Source organism: Triplophysa dalaica, chromosome 1 (assembly GCF_015846415.1).
Source record: "Triplophysa dalaica isolate WHDGS20190420 chromosome 1, ASM1584641v1, whole genome shotgun sequence".
NCBI lineage: Eukaryota > Metazoa > Chordata > Actinopteri > Cypriniformes > Nemacheilidae > Triplophysa > Triplophysa dalaica.
The window spans coordinates 24,257,113-24,285,010 of record NC_079542.1 but is presented as its reverse complement, the minus strand read 5'-3'; the positions used below and the strand labels follow the sequence as shown (position 1 = coordinate 24,285,010).

Here is a 27,898-nt window from a genome sequence, read left to right as displayed (position 1 = left end):
ATCTTTTAAAAAGAGACCTCGTTTTTAATAATTGAGTTCCTGCTACTCATGAGTTCCGTTTACAGAGAACACATAAACTGATACAATGTATAGCTTGTGATGCACTTGAATGTAATTGTTTTAATTGAGTGCATTTTTCTGAGCAATATTTGCAGCTGCAACAAGATGTAACGCAATACTGATACAATAGAAAACAGAAGAACAGCACGTGACACAATCATCACAGTATCACACATCATTCATTATTGACATTCACCTGAGAACTTTCAAATAATAGTAAGTGTAAATGTATGCAGTATATAAATAAATGTGTTTTTGAATGTACTAATCTTGCCTGGACTGACCCAATCTCCTCCTTTTAATCAATGAGACAGTGGGCAGATAAAAGATGTAAATGTTTCACTGATTAAGTGGCCTCTTTAACATATGGCCTGAGGAAGTAAGCAGGAAACAGACAGCACTTTCGATGAAGACCTTCCTCCGAGAATCTTATAACTAATCATTTCTCCTGTGTAAGAGGAGAGACAGACATAGAGACAGCAATGTAGTAAATTATACGACCCGTATTAAAGACACTTTGTGAACGTAGTGTTTTCTGACTCGTTTCATTACTCGACATCAGTCATTTCATTGTATGTTACACATTTCCCGACTGAAAATCGCATTTGGACAATTCCAGCATTACGGATGTGACATTTTGCGACATCTCTCAGAGAATCCATTTTTATCAATACGTTGAACCATCTGCTTATATTTTACTAAACCTCTGTTAACAGTCTAAACATCTAAATATCAGTCCATGCACAAGTTTTCTATGTATAAAAAAAGAAAATAAACATGCATTACGGATGTGACCGTTTTTGAATTTGTAGGATTTCTGTGAATTAAAATGGCTACACCAGAAGCAACAATACCCAAACACAGTCTCATTATAGAACATTAAATAGGTACTATTTTAATTTTCATGTGTCCATTTGATAGGAATATGGACGTTATTGATGTGAATTTTCCACAAAATCTGGAAAATCTTGCTTTAAAAATAAAATAAAATGCGTTTATAACATTAAGAGAGACTTCACATGGGTATTTAAACCACCCAACATTGACATCAGTGCAATGGTAAAAAACTTTGGTGAAAACTTTTTTTTGTTGAATAGTTAGGATGAGCTTTGCACGGAATTGCATATTTCAAAGTGTTAGGCCTATGGAAAACATCGAATGAGAACAAGACGCGAAAAACCACCAGATCAGACATTGAGGTGAAGGATATTTTGAGAACAAGTTAACCAAGAGGGGAGATCAAGTTATGCCAAGAGGGAAAAGCAAGATCATGGTTTAAGTAAGGACAGAGCCTTGAGTTTAAACTCCAGCAGATTGTCAGAAGTCAGCAATATTTAGCCTTCAACACACTGATAAAGCAGCTGCTCACGTTGATACGGCCACTATTACCCTTTGTCTCTCTATGTCTCCCGTACACCGTACAAGCACTCTTCCTTCTTGGTGATAAGAAGGCAGTAGAAAGCTTTGAGATTTGCAGAGATATGAGGTTAATTAATACCCAGAGCTTTTAGCTCCACTTACTGCCCAATGGCTGGAAACAATGTTAGCAATAACAGTATTAACTCACAAACCTGCTGAAACAACCTCAGGAAGACAAATTTTATTCATCATAAATTCAGAGGATATACTGAGCTAAAAACCATTTAATTCAAGACCAGTGTAACATTTCTCAAGACCAGATGTATGACATTTCTTTCTCAATGGCTTATAACACAGTGGTAAATTACCCTATAAATGAAACCTTTTGAAATAAGCAATACAGTCTTAAAGCTATATGATAAATAGCAACGAGCATCACGTTTTGTTTCTGACTTTAAACAGCACAGCTGTGATTGGGTAAAAACAGATAGGCAGCCTTTTTTATGTTGTTGACCTCATGGACTGTATGCCTGTGCAGTTGTGTCATGCTCAACCATTTGGTAAAGCATCTGGGCATCTTATTTACCACAACACGAATAGGATGACTTCTCGGAGTATTGCACAATGTGGTTGAAGTTCCTATTGGAGGTGTGGGGAGGGAGCGATGGACGGAGGGAGGGAACAGAGAAAATGAAAAACAGCACAGATGTTTTAATAACACATTTGCACCCACATGTGCCTGTAGGCCTGTACGTCTATCTGATGCACATAAATATGCACAGATATGCTGGCTGTGTATCGAGTTTAATTTATGGTGTGGACAAAATATAAATGTCCTATAGGTGTTTAATAATGGAAAAAGAATGAAATAATTTTTTGCAAAAGAAAAAGAAATAAAACAACAGCGAGTCAGTAAAAGAGGGGAAGGAATAAAGGGTGAATAGAGGCATGTAGTGAGGGGGCGTGTGTCTGTTTCTAGGAAGTGCAACTTGATACATCTGTTTACCATTCACAGAGAGGACATGTGTTCCAAGAATAATATGTCCAAGAACATTGATATTTACCAAATAACTGTATTCAACAGAATAATACTAGATTCATAAAAATGTAGTTGTGTTTGACTACTGTCGGTTAATTTAGCTTCTTTAGCTTGTGTTAGCTTAATTTTTCCTTCTGTGTTGTTTATTCTGTGAGCACACGTGTCTACACTCTAAAACTCCACAAAAAAATGTTTTTAAGAGGAAAAACCACCAAAGTGGTCCTTTGGGATGACCTGTCACCCCTAAGAACTGCTGAAGAACCCCTAAAGTACCAAAATATGGTTATATAAAACTAAAAGCAATTTTGCAATTATGAATTTGAACAAAGAACCACTTTAAATCCTATATAGCACCATTTTCTTTAAAGTGTATTATGTGTGAGTGAACAAATTATCTTAAATACTGTATGAGCTCATTTAAATTTTAATTGTGCTATCCTACATTCACAATATTGTGTCTTTGTGATTTGTAAAGGATTTTATCAAAGTCGGAAATTTCAGTGATCAATCAAAGTGGTTTGGGATAATTGTTTTCATCATCAACACAATAGCAAAGAGCTAATACATATAACCATTTAGAGTAAACTAATCATCCACTTTCATCATACGATAACTGGCTATTATCAAAGCTTTGTCTGACATTTCAGTTACATCTATGTTAAATTATAATTAAATTAAAAAAGTGCATTAACTTAATACAACTGCACTTTTTCCACACAGGGTTTCAGGTAAATAAATACCCCAATATGTTCTCTGTTTTTTACTTATCTCAGAATGCTCTTATCAACATGATCATGTTTTTGGAACCCCAACTTATTCTAGCTCCTTGATTAATCTACATTCCTTCATTCATTTATTCTCACATTCTCTTTTGTCCTATATGAGGCACCCACAGGGAAAGAGAGAGAGCACGATGAGATTTTGTCAGAAGACAGAAGATTACATCACCATTATGTGGAAAGCAACGTTTTTGTTTGTCAGTTTCAATCTCAGTCCGTGATGATGGTGTATGATGTCACAGAGGTCTATTCCGCCACATTTCTTATAAATTATGCACATTTCTTGAAAATGTTGTTGAAAATATGTCAGTCATTGTATTGTATTTGTATTTGAATATGTATTTATTCAAAAACAAAAATGGCTTAAATCCCCTTTATATTTTCCAATTTTTCTTGCTGAAATTAAGTCAATTGTTTCATCCCTAAGACTTGTCTACAACAAAAAATGTATAACATCTTTGAGTCACTGTGATGATCTATTTACAGATATGACTCAAATGTGGTTCTGTGCTTTTCTTTTCTTTTTCATTTATAATATAGTTTTGTACTCTGTGTATGTAAACCTTTTATATAGCCTAGTAGATGTTTTTATGGTATTTCTTTTTTTCTGTAGCCTAATTATTTACAATTGTAATGATATTAATGCTTCTTTCCCAGGGAGTATTCTAGAAAGCTGGTTATGATATACTGAGTTTTAGTGTTAGCTGATAACCTCGGTTCCAAAAAGTATGTAAGTAACCATAGTGACACACTCTCCTGTCAGTTTGTTTTAAGGAAACGCTACTAAGCATCAGAGGTTGTCTTCGCATCTGTGCGCTTTTGATGAGCGTCAATTGGGTGTGCAAGCACAGATAACGTAAAATATATTATATTTCAGTATTATGATGATTACTTTTCCAGTCACACCCAGTGTGATTGAGCATTCAGGACTGATTTATTGCTATTTTTATGATTTGTAACCATTTAAAATAAAATGATCTTTAAATAAAATAATGTGTGCTGTTCGTAATAAGTTTAAGGCTTGTTTATATTTGTTTACATTGATGCACATACTTTTAATTAGGTTTATTATTAAATCTCCAAATATAATTAGATGCATAAATAGTATGTACGCCTTAAAATTCTTGTATCTTCAGAGCAATTTATTAAGCATTTGGATCTCATTACTCTTCTCCACTAACTAGGCAATATTTGATGCATCTTAGGGCAGTTGTGGGGTAACGGTTAGAGAGATTTAGAGGTTGCATGTTCGATTCCCAGGATAAGTTTAATGATATCACCTCTGGCATAGTGTTTCCAGATTTAATGTCCCTATCACTTTATATCAGATACATAATGAATTACATCAATAGACTTTTAAGTGTTCTCATATCTGTATTTCTTAACTATATATTTTTTTCTGATCCTCAGCCTCCACTATTGAAAGGTCTTTCTAAAAATTACAATTTGTAATAGGTCTTTCAAGATACACCTTTTACACCTCATTTAACATTTGGAATGCCATGGCCTTTTAGCAAACAAAGTCAAAAGAAACAAAAAAATAAAAGAAAATGTATGTGTATTTAAAAGGGATATATTAGGCTGGACATGACATGACATGACCGGGAGACTGCATATATTTATTAATTTGATATTATTTATTAGAATGATCTTGCTCGTTCCATAAACACCATGCAGTGTTCTGTGTTTACCTTTTCTGTTTTCCTGTTTGCCCCTTTAAAGCTGCTTTGGAACAATGTACATTGTGAAAAGCACTATATAAATAAACTTGAATTGAACATGCGACTTTGCCTAACATTTTAAACCTCTACCTCTGTCACAGCAGACCTTCATTCTCTACAGCAAATTAATTATCATACACAGTGTAGTGTACTGAAAAGCGTCACTTCAATTTTCGCAAAATTATGCAGTGTCTACAATTAAAGAGTCTCCATTAATATGACTACAACAGCAACTGCTGCAAATAAAGCTGATACAATACAAAGTCAGTATTCAGAAAACCAAATAAAGGTAGAATTGTTTTAAAGAACACACAGAGAAGGGAAAAAAGAGGTCTAATTCTGCCTACAATTAGCAATGTGATCAAATACATGTACAATGTTTGGAAAAATACCATGGTAGACACGTTAAAATAACAGCTACAAACATCTCAACAAATCTAGACTTCATGTAACAAAGATAGCCATAATTGGTAAATATTTTAAACATTTCAGTATAAAAATGACATATATTTAAACTATTTATATATAAAATTAAATCATTTATAGTATTTATAGTTTTATCAACATATATTAAATAATATAATTTTATGTTTTTTAATGCTGCACTTAATACACAGATGCAGATTTAAGTCTTTGGTGAGAAAAAACCCTGATTTAAAACATTGTCTTAATGTCAAAAACTTTAAGCTTCCCGGCTGTTTCCATGGTGACTCGTGAAATCTGTGATCCATTGACAATGTCTTTTCTGTGAGCGTGCGTTAGCTATCGGGATCTTTCGTGAGGTTGATTAAACTTACTCTTCAAACGTGTTCTGGAACCAACAAACCAGAAGTAAGCAAGGTTTGGGTCAACCAACCCAGAGTTCAGGATTTTGCTGAATGTAAATTAACCATTCTGAAATTAATAAGTAATCCAACCAGGAAGGCCCATGGGCGGCGCTAGCACCATTTATTCGGGGCTCTAGCCAGGGGTAAATCTAGGATATAAAACCATCAGGGGCTGTGCCTAAAACATTAGGGGCTAATGTAGAGAATTTGGATTAGGTTGTAAGGTTTTTCTTTTCAAGGAAAAGACATTTATGCAATATATTATAAAAATAATCATATTTAACTTAATACATCTCACCATTTGTTATCTGTCTAGCTACTTATGTCTACTGTACTTAATTCTCTTGTGGAATTTTCAAAGTTCTTTATGATTCTTTTATCTGTGTATTTTTTCTGTTCATTTTTTTGAAGGTGGAATCATCAGAGAGTATCTTCGAGACTTGACTTGAGCAAAAAAAAAGCATATGGTAATGTTTGTAATGCGTTAGTGCTTTCACGTGAACTGGGCCTTAATAATGCATGAAATTAACAGTCAGTTCCTTAAGGATTTTTCCTTGTTTGTAGATTGGGTGAATATTTGTAATATATTTTTACAACTTTAATTTCTTAAAAACTAAAAGTATTTCTATGAATAGAAATACTTAATAACTATAATTGATAATGCTGAACCTAACATAAATAAAAAATGAAAGGTTTTGAAGTTAAGTTTTAAGAAAACACAAACAGCCTGCGGCCTAATACTGTCATGGTTCTGCCCCATCTTGACTTTCTATTCTTGATCTAGTGGCAGAATCATGACACAACCTCTAGTTTCATGTGGAGAGAGGTAATAATTGTTTTAGGGCTTTCTATACACTCTCCGGTCTGGTCTTTGTCCCCGCCCCCTCGTTTCCTCATTATTGCTTGTTAATAATTTCATGCCCTGCACCTGCTCCCCTCTTGATTTGACCCCTTTATAATACCCCTCTGTTTTCTGTCCTGTGCTGGTTCATGTCATTAGTATGGTGAGTTTCTGTGTCTAGTCTAGTCAAATCTAATCTAATCTAATCTAATCTAATCTAATCTAATCTAATCTAGTCTAGTCAAGTCTAGTCTAGTCGAGTCCTGTCATTTGAAGTTCGTGTCTAATATTAACTTTAGTCTTGTTTAAGTGTAGTTGGTCTTAGTCTTATAATTTATAATTTATAATTATAATTAATAATTTAATAATTTGGCAGACGCTTTTATCCAAAGCGACTTACAGTAACACTTATTACAGGGACAATCCCCCTGGAGCAACATGGAGTAAAGTGTCTTGCTCAAGGACACACTGGTGGTGGCTGCTGGGATCGAACCAGCAACCTTTGATTTACCAGTTCAGTGGTTTAACCCACTAGACCACCATCTCACACCATCTTAGTCCTGTCTTGTCATATTATTATTGCCCTGTTTTATTATGTAACCCCCTCGTGGGTTTTTGGTTTTGTCCTGTCATGTTATGTTAACTCCTTACCCGCTTATTGTTGAAAGGCTGTTGACGAGGCTGTCTGGACGGTGTCGTAAGAGATTGAGAATTTTAGAATATACTGTACGTTTGTTGTGGAAAGCGAGCTCTTATTCCTGACTTTCTTTATATATTAACCATGAAATAAATGCTTAAGTATAAATTAAAAATCCCTGTGACATAGATAAACATAAGAGAAACAATGAAAAATTCGCAACTGGTCCAAGCGGGAGTCGAACCAGTCAAAGAAACAGCCTACGATTGCAGGCCAGCCGAGCTGACCTCGAGACTTACAATGCCTTTTATTGAAAGTCGCATAAGCATAGTGAGAATTCTGTAATCACCCTCTTTACTTTTCAAACCTGTATGACTGTATAATGTGTTAACCGTAAAAAGACAAAAGAAGATATTTGAAAGAAAGTTAGTAACAGAAAACCGATCGTCCACATTGACTATTCTTCATGCAATAGAAGTCAATCGGGACCATTGGTAAATGATGACAGAAATTTCGTTTTGGGGGGGAACTACGGGACCTTTAATCATGACTTGACTCAACTGCTTGGTGCTGCTCTATGGAAATCAGTCAGGTGGTGTTTGTGTATGTGCGTGCGTGCCTGAGTGTGTGTCAGACTCGGTGCGTGTAAGAGATAGGTTGCAGTCAACATAGTGTACACAGCGTCAGTGGCGAATTTTAAACGCCAGGCCAAAACATTCGGGGCCACATTACAAACAATCGCGGCTAGAGTCATGGGCACTTTTTATTCGGGGCTTTAGCAGAACATGTCAATTTGTCAATTTCACCCAAAAATTTAAATTCTGTCATCATTTAATCACCTTCCAGTTGTTCCAAATCCAAAAATGAACACAGCGAAAGATATTTGAAAAAAATGCTTATAACCCCCCATAGGCTACGATAGAAAAAAATACTTTCTGAACACAAAAGAAGACAGTTTGAAGAATGGGGGACAGCAAACAGTTCTGAGGCCTTTTGACTACCATTGTTTTTTTCCTTCTATGGTAGTCAATGGGGGGTCAAATATGTCTGGTTATAAGCATTCTTCCAAATATCTTTCCGTGTTCATCAGAACAAAGATATTTATACAGCTTTGGAAGGTGGCTAAATGATGACAGAATGGTTTTATTTTTGGGTTAGGAACCCATAACAAAGTCAGGCAAAAACAATCAAACTGAGACCACAGGTCTCATTTGCTACTGATGCCTTTCAACAGAACACATTATGTTAATTGGCAAACTATTTAGACAAGGCTACTAAAAAAAAACACACAAAAAAGTAATTTTTGCGAAAGACACTGCACCAAATTATTTTCAACAATACTTTAACAGCGTCCAAATGATAAGCAACTTCAGCATATTATGGTGTCCTTGGCCCTACCTAACGTTTGTAACTAAATCACCATGCATCTTTTCATCAGCAGAGGGAGCCAAAAAATTTAATATATTTTCCTCATGGATTCCCTTATTTAAATAAAATATATATTATCTATTATAATAAATATTCAATATATTTGCTGTATCTCACTGGGAATAGTTACCTTCTAAATTATAAGGTGATGTGCATTTGATACTTCAAATATTCAATACAAATAGTATATTTAACCTTTGTCCTCCTTTGTAGATATTTTGTCCTTTACATTTTTCAAAATTTTAACAAAGACTATAGGTGTATCATTTAATAGGAATTTTACCCTCATTACACAGAATACACTCAGGCCCCTAAAGACAAAATGTCCTCCATGAAACATATTCAAACTGCACAGTTGCCATTTGAACATAAATGCAAACTGTATTAAAATGCTTTAGTGTTGGTAAGCATTGAAATACAGTTCCAAGTTTTGAAATACACGGTCTTTCTAGTGATGATGCCTTTTTTCCATGTCTGTCTTTGGGAACAAATACCCTACCCTTGGGCCATTAGGCTGGTGAATGACAGTTGACCACTACCTCTTCCTCCTCCACTGCTGACACATTCTTGGGGCGACCTCACCTTTCACAGATGCATATACACAACAACCTTTACATTGCAATAAACAGCTCACATGTTAACAGTAAACACACAATTTTGCTTAAATTTTTACTTAAATTTTGTACACATTTGAACTTTCACTCTGCGTTTGCAGTATTATATTTTTTTGTACTTTATACTGTGTTTTATATTGTGTACATTTTGTGTACTTTCTGTAATTATTACTTGGTGTGACCTTATATATTGTACATTGCATTTTTTAATCTTGTACTGGAATATGTCTTGGGCTGCTTAAATATACAGTGAATAAGAATTTAATTGTGTAGTGCAACCAATTGTTCCCTGAACATGTGACAAACTCTTGAATTTCTTACAATGACCAAGCCATTAACCATGTAGGTAGGTTACAAAAAAAGATTATGTTGTTAAGAATGTATTTTCAGGTGACACACGTGAAGTTCTAAATTATGTGTTTCAAAAAGTTTTCATTTAAAACAGCAGAATTCATAAAAGTTATTAGTTTGCATCTGTGAAATCGTCTTGGTTTACGTCTGTTACCCCTGCCCTGTTCAATAAGAACAGCCTCTGCATGACTGCGTCTGAAGTACATTCAAAAACATGCAATCGTGAAACAATACGTTATAGGAGGGATGACGTATTGGACCAGGAAGTATGAAAGGGCATACAAAATCTTAAAATCTGCATTTTTAGCTTAAAAGATGCCAAAGCATATGCAGCGTATCATTCCCTTCTCAAGGAACAGGGTTTACAGACATAATCCAAGACATTCCATTTCGAGGGAACTCCCGCTGCATCACCATGGGTACGCTTTGGGGCCAAGACTGAACCCAGCAAGCAGCCATGAACACTGGCTGTTGTGGTGTTGCCCGTCGCCTCGGCAGTCTTCGCCAGGGAAGTGAGACTGCATGAGTTTGTGGAGAGGTTCCTCGACATCACCGGACAAGGCGTCTTCGTGTTGCTGTTCAACACCGGTCTCAGAGATCCACTCTCCGGATCGGAGATGAGAGCAATGAGGCAGTTGGACTTTGACACCGTGTGGTTTGCCGCCGCGGCTCGTGCGGAGTCCGCGACCACATAGTCCGGAGGTCCCGAGTCCGGAGGTTGTTCCTGCCTGTAGTATCTTCCTGTCAAGTCAAGTTAGTGTTAGGTTATTGTAATCCTGTCTTGTTTTAGTCTAATGTCAGTGTAGTCAGTTTCTGTTCCTGTGTTTATCATTTATCTCGTTCCTGTTTTTCCCCCTTGTGGGTTTTTGCTTTGTTTTGTGTTTAATAAAATAATTCCCTTGTTAACCCCTTCATCCCTGTGTCTGCCTGCAATTAGGTTCTTCTGCCCCAAATCCCTGACAAGATGCACGAGCCAGAAACGAACCCAGCAGGCAATATGGAGGCAAGGAGATCGAGCCAGGCACAGCTCCTATCTAGTTTGCGCCAGGGACACTCCAACGTCTTGGAGTTCGCAAACAGATATTTGAGACCACAGGGGAGATGGTCCACGATGAGCAGGAACAGATGGTTCAATGGCGGCTTGAACGAACCACTGGCGTGGTGGTAACTGAAGATGCTGAGACCGCTGGGCTTTTCGGACATGATCAGGTATGCCATGAATCAACCGGAGCCCAAGGTCTCACTCCAGCCCAGTTTTTCCCCCGCTGGCTGCTATCCCAGATGGTCGTACCCTGCAGATCGGGCTTGTGGGTCTCCTGTTTTAGTCTAATGTCAGTGTCTGTTCCTGTGTTTATCATTTATCTCGTTCCTGTTTTTCCCCCTTTTGGGTTTTTGCTTGTATTTTGTTTAATAAAATAATACCCTTGTTAACACATTCATCCCCGTGTCTGCCTGCAATTGGGTTCTTCTGTCCCAAAACCCTGAGACAGACGCAGTCACACAGAGGCTTTCCCCAAAGCGCCATTTTAAAACTGTTCACTTTGTTATGTTTGCATTCTGTCATCAAACTACACAGACAAAGCTCTGGAGTTCGTGCTTGATTTCTGTTAGCAACCACCTGCCGACAGTATAATTCAATCTTTTTTTATTTGATTGGCTGAAAGTTCTGTCTTTAGTTTCTTGGCATGGTGGCTTAGTGGTTAGCACGTTCGCCTCACACCTCCAGGGTTGGGGGTTCGATTCCCGCTTCCGACTTGTGTGTGTGGAGTTTGCATGTTCTCCCCGTGCCTCGGGGGTTTCCTCGGGTACTCCGGTTTCCTCCCCTGGTCCAAAGACATGCATGGTAGGTTGATTGGCATCTCTGGAAAAAATTGTCCGTAGGGTGTGAGTGCGTGAGTGAATGAGTGAGTGTGTGTGCCCTGCGATGGGTTGGCACTCCATCCAGGGTGTATCCTGCCTTGATGCCCGATGACTCCTGAGATAGGCGCAGGCTCCCCGTGACCCGAGGTAGTTCGGATAAGCGGTAGAAAATGGAATGGAATGGAATGGCGGTGTGCCTCTCATCAAACACTTGCTCTTTGCACACTGCTTTCGCGTACAGTTAGGCTCAAGCTCATTAAGCATGTGCTGGTTGCGCTCTGTTTCTCTCACCAAGAGCCTCATTAGAAGCTTTATTAATATTTGCAATTACAATGTCTGTTTAATTAAAGCATGAAATGTAGGCCTAGGCTATACTCCGGATTTCTTTATGCTGCCTTCATGTGCTCTTGGAAATTAAAAAATTCCCCCTTCTGAAATCTGTGTTATATTGTATTCAGGTGCTTTGTTGTCGAAAAAACGCATGTTCGTACTTGAGTGTGTCTTTGAAAATGTTAATTGGTTTTTCAGCATATAGATAAGGGCTGGTTAATTGTGCCTTCTAAAAGCATTCGATGAAAAAAATCATTAAGCTGTCATTTACGATTTACCTGTTTTGTCCCGCAGTTTGGATATATGCAACGGTTTAGCAGTGGTCGATAGCCTTCCTTAACCTAAAAATGGTTAATTTTATGTTTTAACATTTTACAAGTTTTTACTGTGGTTTGCAATGAATTTAACGTAACACAAAGTAGTACAGTTATTAATAGAATATTTCCAGGTATTGTCACTGTAGCTCAAGCATTTTTACAGTAATTAATTGTGATACAGCATTATGGGATTGCGCAGGGTGCATTTACAATTGAAATCTGATGGACTGGAGCAACGAAATCAGGAACGAACTCGAACTTGCGAGTCAGGATTGTTAGTAAGTTCTCTAAAATTTTGTCAATAAAATATTATGGTTTTTATACTACCTTATAAAGTCATTGTGTTGTATAAGCGTTTGCCATTTTTAACGTGAACAATTCATAAAATTAGCCCATACAGTCAGCCATCATGACATGTAGTGAACTCTAACGTTAGAGTTAATGTCGTCGCTTACAATTTTATTCTAAACGATACTTTTGGATATTTAGAGCATGTCATTACAGTTTTTCTCACTCGCTTTGGTGCATTGCTCACATCACTATTAACATTTGCACAACATTTAGTTCAACCTCCACAACATTTAGTCATTTGTGCACATCATAGTAGCAGTTTCTCATTCCTTCCAACAAATTGCAAATGCTTTTGATAGATAGATAGATAGATAGATAGATAGCCCTAGGCTATTATTTTTAGGCCCACGTTATTATTATTATTATCATCAGTAGCGGTAGGTAGGCCTATTATCATTACTAGGGTATTGTTATAATTGGCAGTAGCACCAGACTTCTAATGTGAGTTTGCAGACATTATTATTTTTGATGCCAGCATGCTTTGTTTCGAGGTGCCTTTTTAATTTGCAGGGCTTCATTCATTTGCAGGCGCTCGTATGCCTAGTGGTTGAGCCTTCCCCCATGGGGTCCGGCCGGGCTCAGCCAGAAGGAGCGACGTGGGGCCACCCTCCCGTGGACCCACCACATGCAGGAGGGACCGTAAGGGGCCGGTGCAAAGTGGATCGGGCGGCAGTCGAAGGCGGGGGCCTCGACAACCCGATCCCTGGACGCGGAATCTAGCTCTAGGGACATGGAACGTCACCTCTCTGACGGGGAAGGAGCCTGAAATTGTGTGATAGGTTCAGAGATTCCGACTGGGGACTCCGTCGTTCTGCTGGGGCTGGGGCAGCCCGGATGGTTGGGGAGGCAAAAACTCGGGCCTGGGAGGAGTTCGGTGAGGCCATGGAGAAGGACTATCGGTCGGCCTCGAAGAGATTCTGGCAAACCGTCCGGCGCCTCAGGAGGGGTAAGCAGTGCCCTACCAAAGCTCTTTACAGTGGAGGGGGGCAGCTGTTGACCTCGACCGGGGATATCATTGGGCGGTGGAAGGAATACTTCGAGGATCTCCTCAATCCCGTCGTCACGTCTTCCATTGAGGAAGCTGAGGCTGAGGACTCGGAGGCTGACTCGCCCATTACCCGGGCCGAAGTCACCGAGGGACTGGCAGACCGGGGTGGTGGTCCCACTTTTTAAGAAGGGGGTCCGGAGGGTGTGCTCCAACTATCGGGGATCACACTTCTCAGCCTCCCTGGGAAAGTCTATGCCAGGGTACTGGAGAGGAGAATCCGGCCGATGGTAGAAACTCGGATTCAGGAGGAACAGTGTGGTTTGGGAAAACTGGACCAGCTCTATACCCTCTCCAGGGTGATGGAGGGTTCATGGGAGTTTGCCCAACCAATCCACATGTGTTTTGGGGATTTGGAGAAGGCATTTGACTGTGTCGCTCGCGGCATCTTGTGGAGGGTGCTCCGGGAGTATGGGATTCGGGACCCTTTGCTAAGGGCTATCCTGTTCCTGTACGACCGGAGCGGGAGATTGGTTCGCATTGCCGGCAGTAAGTCAGACTTGTTTCCGGTGCATGTTGGACTCCGGCAGGGCTGCCCTTTGTCGCCGGTTCTGTTCATAATTTTTATGGACAGAATTTCTAGGCGCAGCAGGGGCCGGAGGGTGTCGGGTTTGGGGACCACACGATTTCATCTCTGCTCTTTGCGGATAATGTCGTTGTGCTGGCCCCATCAGACCAGGACCTTCAGCATGCACTGGGACGGTTTGCAGCCGAGTGCGAAGCGGCTAGCATGAGAATCAGCACCTCCAAATCTGAGGCCATGGTTCTCAGTCGGAAAAGGGTGGCTTGCTCACTTCAGGTAGGTGGAAAGTTCCTGCCTCAAGTGGAGGAGTTAAAGTATCTGGGGGTCTTGTTCACGAGTGAGGGAAGGATGGAAGGATGGAACGGGAGATTGACAGACGGATCGGTGCAGCTTCTGCAGTAATGCAGTCGCTGTACCGGTCTGTCGTGGTGAAGAAGGAGCTGAGCCGCAAGGGGAAACTCTCGATTTACCGGTCAATCTACGTTCCCACTCTCACCTATGGTCATGAGCTGTGGGTCATAACCGAAAGGACAAGATCCCGGATACAGGCGGCCGAAATGAGCTTTCTCCGCAGGGTGGCTGGGCGATCCCTTAGAGATAGGGTGAGAAGCTCAGTCACTCGGGAGGAGCTTAGAGTAGATCCACTGCTCCTCCAGATCGAGAGCGGCCAGCTGAGGTGGCTCGGGCATCTTTTCCGGATGCCCCCTGGACGCCTTCCCGGGAAGGTGTTCCGGGCATGTCCCACAGGGAGGAGACCCCGGGGAAGACCTAGGACACGCTGGAGGGACTATGTCTCCCGGCTGGCCTGGGAACGCCTCGGTGTCCCCCCAGAAGAGCTGGAGGAAGTGTCTAGGGAGAGGGAAGTCTGGGCATCCCTGCTTAGACTGCTGCCCCCGCGACCTGGCCCCGGATAAGCGGTAGAAAATGGATGGATGGATGGGCTTCATACTCAGGGATGGGCAGTATTTCAAATACATGTATTTAAAATACGTATTTGAAATACAAAATAGTATTTTGTATTTTAAAGCCTTTGGAAAATCTAATGTAATTTGTATTTAAATACATTTAAGATGAGTATTTTTGTATTTTCAAAATACTCAAAATACTTTGAGCCAGTCAACCTTTTTATCAGGGTGTTTTCGTGCATCAACCAACATAATTCAGGCCAGACACGCCCTTCCCCCAGCAATCATGCACGTGAGCTTCAGCTGTAGATACAACCCAGCATTGGATCTGCGACTTTTCTGGAATAATGGAGGATTTCATGGTCAATTTAATTTGTGTTTAAAATATTAACGTTACTGCGTGTTAGGTATGGGTGATGTCATGACAACATCAACATGTCGTAGATTCGTAGCGATTATATAAATTGATTTAACTTTTTTTAAATAGTTTATAGAGCTATCGGGGTAAGTAAATATATATGTGCACCTTTTAGTGGGCAGGAATAATTGGAACATGAGAGTGGAAAAAGAAACAAGTGTGAATGAGTTATTGTGATTTGATATTATAACTGCCGCGAAAGGAAATTCAAATTCTCACTTTGCACGTTGGCAGTTTTTTTTGTGCACGCTCTCCGAGACGGAGTGTCACGTGTGACGCGGTAAGCGTTGGATTAAGCGCACAGTTGCCGCTTTCTCTTGTTGCTTTGTGCAGTTGAAGCCTTGTTTATACTTTCACAATTCACATAGATACGCCGCGAAACTGTTTACTGCGCGCACTCCTCATTAAACCGACGAGGCTTTTATGCTGGACGTGCTCTCCGTTGTATACATCTGTGAAACGACAGGGGCGACTCTGATAAATTGTTCTCCAAATCATCAAAAAGGAGCGATGAGAGGAAGTCATTTGTTTGCCGAATAATACCGGGCAGTGGAAGGGAAGCGGTAAATAAAATGAAAACGAAAGTTTCTTGATAGTTAAACACATTATGCTTTTTGGCATTTAGAATAGGCCCAGATAGATTTCAGCCTAATAGGGGTACCTGCACTGAATCACCAATTTCACATGTATTTTGTGTATTTTCAAAACTGTATTTGTATTTAAATACATTTTTCCACTCAGTATTTTGTATTTGTATTTTAAATACATTTACATGTATTTATGCCCATCCCTGTTCATACTGTCGTTTGCCAGCACCTCAGCACACACGACATACTGAGGTCGTGACTGTAAACCCAAACTGCAGGTATGCTTCATCGTACCTTCGAAGCTTTTTTTGCAGCTGGTGGTGCATCGCTTGGCTTGTTGGTCCTCACAAGAAATTTCTCCATTTTTGTTATGTGTTTTCATGTTGAGAGACGTATCAGGGGCTAATCAGTCGGGACTTAGGCACGATCTTTAATTAAACAAACAAAATAATTATTTTGCGGACAATTCAGATTTTATTTTAATACTTAACGATTGTAGTGTGTGTGTGTGTGTGTGTGTGTCTTAGTCGCGTGGGTAGTGTTAGCTAAGTGTAGCTACTGCCTAGCAGTTAAAAAAAATTACTGGCAAGGGCTGAGATTTGATCTAATCTTTAACAAGAATGTTTGTGGGTTTAGTCTTTAAAAAGACTGTTGGGTTTTTGTATTAAGGCCTATGTAAATCGAGATTGATAACAGACTAGCGAGAGCTGGCACAAGCGAACTTGGCAAGAGACTAGACCAGAGTGAATGGAGAGCTATGTCTTGAGTCAATTTAAATGCAGTGATTTATTTTTGTGTAAGAGTGAGTGAACATTTACATTTACACCCCGCTCTGTAAGCCAGGGCGGGAACGGCGGTGGCCACGCGCATGCGCGATTCATTTACAGCCTGGACGCGGAGGGGTGTGTGTCTCCTCTCTGCTCTGACTGCTGCGTGAGGCTACTGAGAGACTGACCGCCTGTGGGTGCTTTTGGATGGGTGAGGGGCTCACGGCAGCACCTGTGCTCGTTGTGTACAGTAGGCCTAACTGCAGAGTGATTCGTGCTTTCAAGTCTCCAAACACCACAAAAGTCTCCAAAAACACCAGTAAAAGTCGCTGGATTTGTCGCTTTTGACAAAAAAAAGTCGCCAGGAGGATGATTTCTTTCTTATAATCAGTGCTTGAATGGGGAAAGCATTAGTATGCTAGTATGTTTAAGTAGTGATATGTGATCTTTAGGTTTTTTGTTGGATATTAAATGTCAGATGTGTGTCTGCTATATGTGCTGGCTGGATATGTGCAACATTGTTATTTGTATTGACATAAAATGTTGAAAGTCTGATTTAGCTTTGCAAATAGATTAAATATTGTGATCACTACCAAAACATTACCATCACTACTGAAAATGTGTGTCACGACAGAAACATTGGATGTTTTGTCAAAAATAAAGTATATAGACTTATCAACTAAGATTTTCTGATAGTGTTTGGTTCGATGTATATAAATATGAATCTTACTTTGAAATCGGTATTATCAACTGTATGCCTTTTACAAAATTTTTTTGATTAAAATACAACAAATATTATAAATTACACTTGAAATATTGTTTTGACTGTAACTGGTTTTGATTTACATGTGGAAAAGTTTTTTTTAAATAGGAAAAATATATATTTAAAAAGTAGATTTAAACAAAATCTTAATATGTAAATATAATCCTTCTTATAATATTATATGTTATTGTGTTTAGGCCGTGACAAAATTTGGGGAGAAGTAGAATTTTCAAAAGATTTCTGAAATAACATTCTGAAAATGAAGAGCACAATTACTAGAAATGTGTAACTTTGATGTTATACAATTTGCATACATAAAAAAGATCTGGGGAAAAAACTATTTTTGTTTGTTTGTTTACAACTCTTATTTTGCACCAATTCTGTAGAATGTTCCTTATACAGTTGCATATTACTGAGTCCAAAGTATTGGATCTTGTTGCCGAGCCAATGGCATCCCTAATCGAAACGGTGCCTTGGATGGGACCCATGTGGTAATATGCCAGCCATCCACAGAAAGGGGAGATTCTCTCTTAACATACAAGCCACAAGAGATTTTTAGGATTTTTAGTAGCCTTATCTTTACCGGGCACTACCACAGTAGTGTCGCTCCTGCAGGAACCTTTCCCATACTTTGCACTGCCGCAATAGTTCCCCGCACAACAAGAGCCTTACCTACCATCCTAAACTGCAGTACTCGCTTGCGTATGAACCAACCGTCTCACAAAACTAGTAAAGGACCATAAACCTCAAGCCAGACTCATTTTGGGGATCACATTCCTCTGGCTGTTGTCCCACGCTTATTGCATCTTTTGGGGGGTACGACCTGAGTCCGGACATATACCAGGCCTGGGGCCCTCTCCCCGGGAACAAGAGGTGGGCGCTCCGAGTTTGGGGGAACTACAGCACGTCAAATACACATACTATCACCTGCCGTATTACCCGTACTTATTATCTGCGAGGCAAACTCGTGAAATTATGTTTTATTAACAAAGTTCGGGAGGAGCACATGCAGATAACTAACCTGGCTGGCTCGCTATGACCAATCTCACAAATTAGATAACTAACCCGGCTGGTTTCCTAAAACCAATCTCGCCAATCACCCTTTAAGCTCGGGAGAAAACCCTACAAATAGACAAGAATTGTTTTGTAAAAGACAAAGACAATTAGGGGCTGTAATGCTAGAGCCAAACACTGTGCGCTTCCTATTTATTAATTATTTCATTATTATTAATATGACTATTCTGTCATCGTTTTCTCACTCTCTTGTCATCTCAAACCTTTATGCTTTTTCTTCCGCAGAACACAAATGAAGATATTTTTAAAAGTGTTGTTTACCAGCATCCATTAACTTGCATTGGTTTTGTGTCCATACAATAGAAGTAAATTGGTGCTGACGCTGTTTGGTTACCAACTTTCTTCAAAATATGTTCTTTTGTGTTATGTGAAAGAAAGTCATACAGGTTGAAAGGACAAAAGGTTGAGTAAATATTGAAAAAACTTTCCCTTTAAGAACTAGTATCACATGACTGATTATACATATTCCCCAAATAGGAATTGTATGAAATGTACGCATGCATTTAGAATAGTGTAGTACTGTAAAGAATTAAACAAAATAAATAGCAGGTTAATTTAGCCTTTGTACCAATTCATTATAAACATGACATAAAATTAAGCAAGAAGTGGAATGCTGAAAATATGAACTGGAAAACATTTGGGGCATGGAGGGGGGTTGTCATCCTGGTCCTCCTCATCCTCTGGCTCAATGATGTCCCTAGTGAGAAGAGACACAAAGCACGGGGGTTGTTTATTGTGATTACATTTTTCCTTTTTTATTCAGGTTTCCTATTGTTGTCTTTAAATAAAACATAGCATTACTTCATGCTAAATTTCATTGCTTACCTGAAAAGTGATGTATTCATTTTTGCTACACGTCATGCTTAGATGTGCTCATACTGCTACAATTCATGCTTAGATGTTATATGGCAATACAATTAAATTACATTTAGCTTGTTTTGCTATAATATATATTTTATTAAAACCGTAATGTAAAGAATTACTGGTCAGTATTTATCAATAATATTTTGCATAAGTGTAGGGGTGGGCCAGAAATGTATTTCTGGGGTGTGACGATGTCATGAATACTCTCAGTGGTTTTGTTCATTTTGTAGAAAGGATTTTGGTTACTTTTCTTGTGGTCTAAAGTTCATGCTGAAATAAAATAAATCTTGTTTCCTTTCTTGACTTTATTTAGAATTTGTAATATTTTCTTACCTTTTGTCTCTGGGCTCACGGCTGTAGCATGGTTCAAGGGCAGGGTTTAAGAGGGTGCATGGCCTTCCTCTTCCCCTTTTATTATATCCTGGGGATTATGGGTAGTGTAGGCCTAGTTTAAATGGTTTGTTCCATTGGGTAGAAAATGGTTCTCTCTTGGTGTTTTAGGCAGTTTTGGCTGCTGGACTCTCAGTGAGGAGGCTCAGCTAGTGTATATTGACTGTTTCCTGCAAATAATGAAAGTTCTTAAAGAACTGAATGCAGTGTCTCCTGCCTTTTCTGGTTATGTTCCCATCAGGTAATCTTCATTTGTAGTATTACAGGTAGTATTAAATGTCTTGACAATATAAACAGCAGTGCTCTTCTAAAACAATAGCTGCTAAACATCTCTGTCGTGAAGGCATTACAAACTTATTGCAAATGCTGAGAGGTTGTAGCGTTACTGTTGCAATTAGGTGTTAATGCACCTGTCACAGCTTGTTATAACGTCACATTATCACATCAATATAACGAAGTAGCTACTTACTGAAGTGATGTACCTACTCAGTGAGTATGGATTACGGATGCAGTTATACTCATACACAGGGGTGTCCAAAGTCAGTTCTGGAGGGCCTGTGTCCTGCAAAGTTTAGCTTCAACCCTAATCAAACACGCCTGAACAGCTAATCAAGGACTCACAAAGCAGACTAGAATCTTCCAAACAGGTGTGTTGAGCCAAGTTGGAGCGAAACTCTGCAGGACTGTGGCCCTCCAGGACCGATATTGGACACCCATGTACTAGGAGAACCCTTAAAAGAAACAAGAGAAAAACCCTCCAGTTGAGGGCACTGTTCTACAAGTTTTACATTAGTAAGACTGAGTCAAGCCAAACAACTAAGAGGTAGTTTTGTTCGTAATTTTTTTATTACATATAAATCTTAAAATGTAAATAGGCATATCCATGCCCATCTGTGCCAAAAGACAAGCATGAATGTTAACATATTAGAGTGAATTTAATGTGCATGTGTATGATCATATTTTTTATTATTTAATTGAATAAAATTGCATATTGTGTCGTCTCATCATGTAAATGGAGAGATGTGCATCAGCTTTACTCAGATGCAACATTTGCATTGTCAACCTCAAAGTTATGTATATAGACTAAGCAAGTTCACTAATCTGTCTTTAATCTCACAATCCTATCAGTGCTGTCATAACTGTGACTGCTAGGATTGTTTATTTACCTGGCGTTTTAATTCCAGCTGTAGCCTGGCTTAAAATACCCACCAAAACTCCTTAAAACACTGAGACTTGGTTTTGTTTAAAGAAAAGTGGGGAAGAATAAAAGGGAGAGTGATTGAAAAAAGATAGGGGATCAGATTCTACTTCTGATTTCTTTCACCAAAAGACCCCCAAGAGAAACAAAAGGAAGTAATCAAGACTGCATGCAATGCTGATCTTACAAAACACTTTTGTGATAACTCCCCCCTTACAACAGCTCAGATTTAAACCTGGTAACAACTTCCTTGCTCGTCGGGTGAACTTTTTTGTGCCCATTTCATGTTTGTTTTGTCTACAGTCTGTCTGTCTGTATCTGTTCCCCCGCCCCCCAATAGCAGATGGCTCTCTTGGTATCTGCCTGATGGTGTGGTGAGAGGGTTCACCCGAGAGCTGACGAGTGCCAGACATATGGAATTGATCAACAGGCCCGTGCTGATGTTTTCTTTGGGCATGTTGACAGGCTGAGAGACAAACGTCTCTCTCTTTAACACACGCTCACTTTCTCACAAAGGCATTGGCCGACATGCAGTCTAGAGTGTTCAAATGACACACAATCTTTCTCAACAGAGGAAAGTAAGAGAGGGGGTCGGGAACACATTGGGAATAAGGAATAGAACGGGATGGGAAGAAAAGAGAAAAGAGAGAGACACTCACGCCTCTAACTGCCCCCTTTTTCGTCTGCTGCTGCTCTCACTAGCTCTTCCTTCTCATTCCCTCTCTTAGTCTCAAACCAGCACACACACCCTCTCGGTCTCTCTGTCATTCAATCCTGTGAACATTTTTCACTGTCTCGCTGTTTTTAATGATTTTGAGAGTGAGGAAGAAGCATTCCGATGGTTGAGATGCAGAAGCTCCACAGATCAGCAGAGAGATAGGAACCTCACCCTGCCTGGAAAAGTATCAGAGAGTCGAATAGAGAATAAGCTACAGGAAGACAGCATCAAACTTTTTGCAAGAAATATTGGACATCGTTGTTGGAGGTGTAACCATGATGCCACTAAAACGGACACAGATTTTTAAGTTCACTTTAATGTTCTTGATTCTGTACAGGTCTGGCTGTACCAGTTGGTCAGTCCAGGCACAGGGACTGCGTCAAGCAGTTCAAACCCGGGGAAACCTCTCTGAGAGCGCGGAAAGTAAAGTGGCACGCCTGGGCCAGGTCTTCAGACAGAACGTTCGTCGTCTTCGGGAGCGTGGTGGTCGTCTGGATTTGGTCTTTCTCGTGGATGAGTCTTCCAGTGTGGGAGCTTCTAACTTTGGGAGCGAGCTGCGATTCATACGGAAGATGCTGTCAGATTTTCCGGTGGCTCCAGAAGCAACACGTGTGGCCCTTGTGACATTCAGTTCCAAGAACTATGTGGTTACAAGAGTGGACTATGTGTCAGCACCCAAAGCCCACCAGCACAAGTGCTCTCTTTTTAGCAAAGAGATCCCCTCCATCACCTACAGAGGAGGCGGCACATACACCAGGGGCGCCTTCCAGCGTGCAGCGGTAAGGGCAGCTGTGTAATCATTAAGTTTTTATGTTCAAGTGAGAGTGTGCGAGAAAGAATGTGAGTACTTCTATAGGATCAATGAGAACAGAGAGAAATGTAACAGATAATGGAAGAGATAACTGAGCAAATGTGTTGACTTATACTGAACACTCAGGCTACCATCAGGTGTCAGTTGATGAATGTGCATACTTGGATCTATACTCAATTAATATTATTGTCAAAAAAAAAGGAACATAGATGCACATTTTCGGCAAGCTAGAAGCGTAAACCACACTTTTTTTAAAGGCATGAATATTGACAGTTTACATAAAATGAATGCTTCCAATTTAGTTGCAAGGCAATGTGCATTGTTGTTACTTAAACGTAAACTTTCCATGGAAATATATAGAGAAAGACAGGTTTGATGTCTTAAAGCGGCAGTCCGTAGGATTGGCCTCTTTTTTGCCATCTCAGTTTGTAATTGCTACTGCAGGTGATGTGCGGAGGTATTTCTTTACGTGAGTTGTGGTCTGTGACAGTGCAGCAGTGAGAATCTTCACTGTACATCAGTAGCGCATAATAAACACAGATAACATGGCAGAGGATATAACACGAAACAAACAAGAACACTTCACAGACACAAATAGCCCAAATGGAGGCTGTGTAGATGTGTTTTGATATTATTTCGGGTGCTGGGTCATTTTGTTATTTCTTATGGAATCTCCTGTAACGTGAACCGGACAGAAGATCCCTGTCTCAAATGCTGACAGGCCCTGTCATAAATCATTATACACCATACTGCTATATATACTATGTGAAAATCCTTGCCGTCATATCCGGGATATAAGTCCATTCATTTGAGTAAAATCACAACTTCACTTGTCCGTGCTAATTCGCGCCACACGAAATACAGATGTGAGGAGGTCATTTCTAAAACACACGAGGTCCGCAGATAATACTAACCCAGTGCGAATAAGTCTTGAATTACATTTCTCATAATGAACATAACAAAGAGAGAAAGAACAATCGATGAAACTGTACCCGTCTTCACAAACGTTGAATCCCCAGACGTCAAAACTGCTTGGCATTTAAAAGTAAAAGTACTAAACGCCGCCATAAATAATACTAAACTTATCCTACCCAACAGTTGTGAGAACACGCTACAAATCGCCTGTCACTCGCAGCATCCACGCGCTGGCTAGCAGCCGGATCCTCTTCGTTCTGTGTATGAATGTGATGAAACGACGCATAGACGAAAGACAACAAATAAGGATCTCCCGGAAAGACGACTCGACAGGGCAAATTACAAACAATTATGACAAGCTTTCAGTGGTGAATCCAGCAAGGGCAGTGCCACAGTTTTAAACAACGTTATTTCATGTACTTGCTCATTAATTGGTCTTAGCTAATTTTTACTCCAAATAACTTACAGACTGCCACTTTAAAGTTTTTGAGAATTTCATGATCCAGACTCCTATCTTGCAGATGAACTTTCCCCTCACTACCCCCCTTTCACTGACAAGTGATGCAAGGAATCAATGAAAAATGTTTTATTGCCCCTTGCCTCATCTGTTCCCTTTACTCTTGCATATGAAATGATGCCCCTGGTTTCTGACATTTTTCTTGTCCTCGATGACATCTGTGGTTTGAAAAATGGCTTCGTAAACCCAGATCTGCGAATGTATTTAGTTGTAATTGAAGCACATCAGGAAAGTCATTTTGATCATATATAATTAATTGGCATCACAGTGAAACTGTAATATTTTACGACTTTGGCTTCTTTTATTAAGTTTAAATTGCACAGAGGTCTGGAACCTTTTATTAGACACATTTTCAAATCTGCAGAGGTCAAAGACACATCTACGATTCTGCTGCCAAAGTGCAAGGAGAAACAGAAAAAACAAACTTCAGTTAAAGGGGTCATATGCCGCGAACATGTGTTTTCCTGTGTCTTTGGTGTGCTATAAATTGCACATGCATGTATTAGACACGTTAAATTGCAAAATTAATGTGTCGGAACAAAATATGCATTCTATCTATCTATGCACCATGCAAGAGTGAATGCACACCCAGACATGCCTGAATTGTCTCGTGTAACCACACCGGACAAAAGATCACCACGATTGCGGTTCTCAAATGTTACGAGAGTTTCCATGATAAATAAACAAACAGGAAACTCCCGGTAATTTATGGATATCACCCAGTGCCCGAAATAATACCAATACGCTTCAAAACAGCCTCTATTATTCACAAGCGGTGGATAAAACCTTGAAAAATTATATATGAGCCCACCAAATCACAGAGATGTCGTTTCGGACAAGCGTAAGATCAGAGACAACCTCTGCAATTAATACAAATGACGAGAAGTCCCCAGGTAATACTAATCTCGTGCAAATACTGCTCAGAGCACATCAAGCGATCTCTAACGAAGCAATAGTGATGCATAGTACAATTTTTTTTTCTCACATAAGATTGCTGCACCATTCCTATCCGATCCAATATTCACGACACAGCACTGCTTTTTCATTTTAGGCATTCCACAAATCCAGTGTCGATCTCTGCCTTGTTCACGAAGAAACCCCCGGAGAAATGAAACGAACAAGCGCTCCATGTTTTCCCACATGAGCGGCAACGTTTTTAAAAATAAACTTTAATCCGCATTACTAATGTCAGAATCCGTTTGGAAGGTTATGCAGCGACTGTATTCTTCCACAACCAGGGATCTTTAAAGACATGTTTTCGTTTATTGCTTGCTCGCTCTATCTGGGACCGCGCCACCTGTATAACCTAAGAATTGTCATGCGGGAACCAGTGGGTGGGACTAGAGAAGTAGTCGTTGATATATTTCTGTGGAGTTGGTGTTTGACCTTTCAATGTCGTCATAGATAGGTGCATTCCAGAACCTGGCCTGGTGTCCATAACTGATGTAATCTCAATAACAAGGGTGTTTTCAGTTCTAACACTTACATGATGTTAGCGTGAATACGATTCCCTCTTATATAAGAAAAGCTCAGTTTAAAATTGTGATTTTAACTCATGCCTCCTTTAAATCATGTATACACATTGCTATACAACTAAAACAAATGATAATACTCTTTTTAGCCGTGTCATATCTTTTAAACCAAATCTAAGCTCTTCGAGACATCAAATTTCAGGAAGATCGTCCATGCTTTGCTAACCTCTCTTTAATTTGCTCTACTTCATTTGAAGAATGAAATGTTGGCTCTAACAGCATTCCACTTTGCCTAATAATAGAGTACCAAAGTGTTTCTCAAGCCCCATCAACAGTACAGGCTCCTTACTTTTTTTTCAGAACACATGGAATTATTTGTACAACCTTTCTGTTTCTGTTTTGTAATATCTGTAATTCTGTTAGGATAAAAACTCTCTTCAGCTGATTTGCCCTCCAAACCTCAGTGTTTGCATGCACTAAGTGGGTATCCTTGGTTTGCCAGATCCCTCACCCAGCGTTGCTTAATTTGTCTAACCAGAGCAAAGTTAGGTCTTCATAAAATGTCCTTCTCTTTGTTTGCTCGTTCTAAATGTTAGTGAATGCCTCCAGTGCTTTCCAGATTCTTTGTCTGCTTTTTTAATTAACCTCCAAACCATCAAAGACCTTGACCAAATGGGAAATGAATGTGAAATATCCTATTTCCAATGAAAGCTCGTCTCAAGTTGGATTCTCATTAGAAAAGGGTCCTCAATAGGAATAATGTGAATTCACATTAAGAAAAACAAAAATATAATTTAAAACCGTTCTACTGCTTCATTTTCTCCATCCATACATACCTACTTTCCCTCATCAGATTCCAGAATGTAGACAGAAAATAGGTTTGAGGAAAAATAAATCACAAAAACTGTAACAATAAAGGCTGTATGGACTGCCTCTCCTTAGCCTCATGTGCACTGATAAAGGAGAATTTAGTTTCCACAAATTCTGGCACTTCCCGAGGCTGTATTTGTGCTATTAATTAAGAATGATTAGGGAGATCCTTATTAGAGACAGGCTGTACACCACAAACCCTGATAAGACAGCCAGGAATGCCTTTAAACCAGTCTGAAAGCCACAGATATGTCTGCAGACGGGCAGATAAGGGCTCTTCGGTCTTAAACCGTGTGAGGCAAAATGGTTTACAGTAAACCAGCCAGGTTTGATTCAGAGATTCATGACATGCCCGTTGAAACAGATTGTTTTCACTCTTTTATTGTCAGTCTTAAAATTATGTTCACCAGAAATGAGTTTGTAGTATCTATCAAATCATCACACAAATACTTAAAGTGCATAACCGATAAGATGTGAAAAGAGAAAGGGCAAGTGGCAAATGCAAGATAAACAATGGATTAAACAAGGTCATGAATTCAAAATCAGACCTCGTAAATTGTGTAAGTGATTCAAAGCAAGGACATACAAACCTAATATTGAAGATAAGATCTGTGGCATCTTGTTTGTCATTAGGGGAAAAATTTGATGCCTTTAAGAAATCCTTTTCCTCCAGAACTCGAAGTAATGATAAAATATGTAATTTCTCTTGCATTTAATTATCAAAATAAAAATATGATGAATAAAATGAGGTTCTTTATGTTTTGGGGACAGTTTAAAGAAATTGGCCTATAGGCTTCTTCAGGAGACATTTGAACATCACTGGTCCAGAAGAACTTTGTGTTTCAGTTATAGAGTCTTCACACACATAATACAAAAATACAACCAACACAACATTTATAACCGAATCAAAAAGTTAAACTAATATCTTTAAGATTACATTCTTTCACACAGGAAATTTGTTTTGAAGTAAATGATCCACTCTTGACACACAATTTCAAGTCACATACAGTATAAAAACAAACAATATAACAAAACTTAAATATCAATAACAACATGATACATGTGATCAGGGCCACCACTCAAGATGTACAGAATTATCAAATGTAGTTAATAAATAAATAAATGTAAAAAATTGGCTTCAGGACCATTGTTTGCATCTTGCAAAGTGGTTTATACATGTTCGTAATTCACACGCCATTAGCAGGTGTTAAAGAAAGTTAATTTTAGATCTTGGATGCATCAACAAAGAATGAGAGGTAAAGGATACACGCAGCTTTCCTTTCTGGAACACACATGTGGAGACAAAATGCAACATAAAACAAAATCTGTTCTTCATCATCATTCAGTTGTACAACCTTCAGGGGAAGCTGGAACATAAGTGCAATACAGTTGTGTACCCTAAAACACCATCTCATGTTTAGATTTTTTTGTCTACAGTAGCTAGTGGCACTGACCATGTCATCACTTAATAAATGTCAAATATGTGAAAACAAAGTCATAAGCCTTTGAAAACGAGTATATGAACATATACTAAACATAGTTATAGT

The 27,898-nt window shown here is 39.3% G+C and overlaps 1 protein-coding gene across 3 annotated transcripts in view; it reads left to right on the top strand.

The window, feature by feature from the left end:
- Positions 1-21,758: 21,758 nt before the first annotated feature.
- The window catches only part of svep1 (sushi, von Willebrand factor type A, EGF and pentraxin domain containing 1), an 80,439-nt gene continuing 74,299 nt past the window's right edge, over positions 21,759-27,898 (top strand). For 2 of the 3 annotated variants that reach the window (XM_056754782.1, XM_056754772.1), the window contains exon 1: positions 21,760-22,545. In XM_056754782.1, coding sequence (XP_056610760.1) covers positions 22,042-22,545 — 504 coding nt within the window. In that variant the 5' untranslated portion in view covers positions 21,760-22,041. Of the gene's footprint in view, positions 22,546-27,898 lie in introns of all 3 variants that reach the window. The other variant, XR_008907301.1, reaches the window with a different exon arrangement.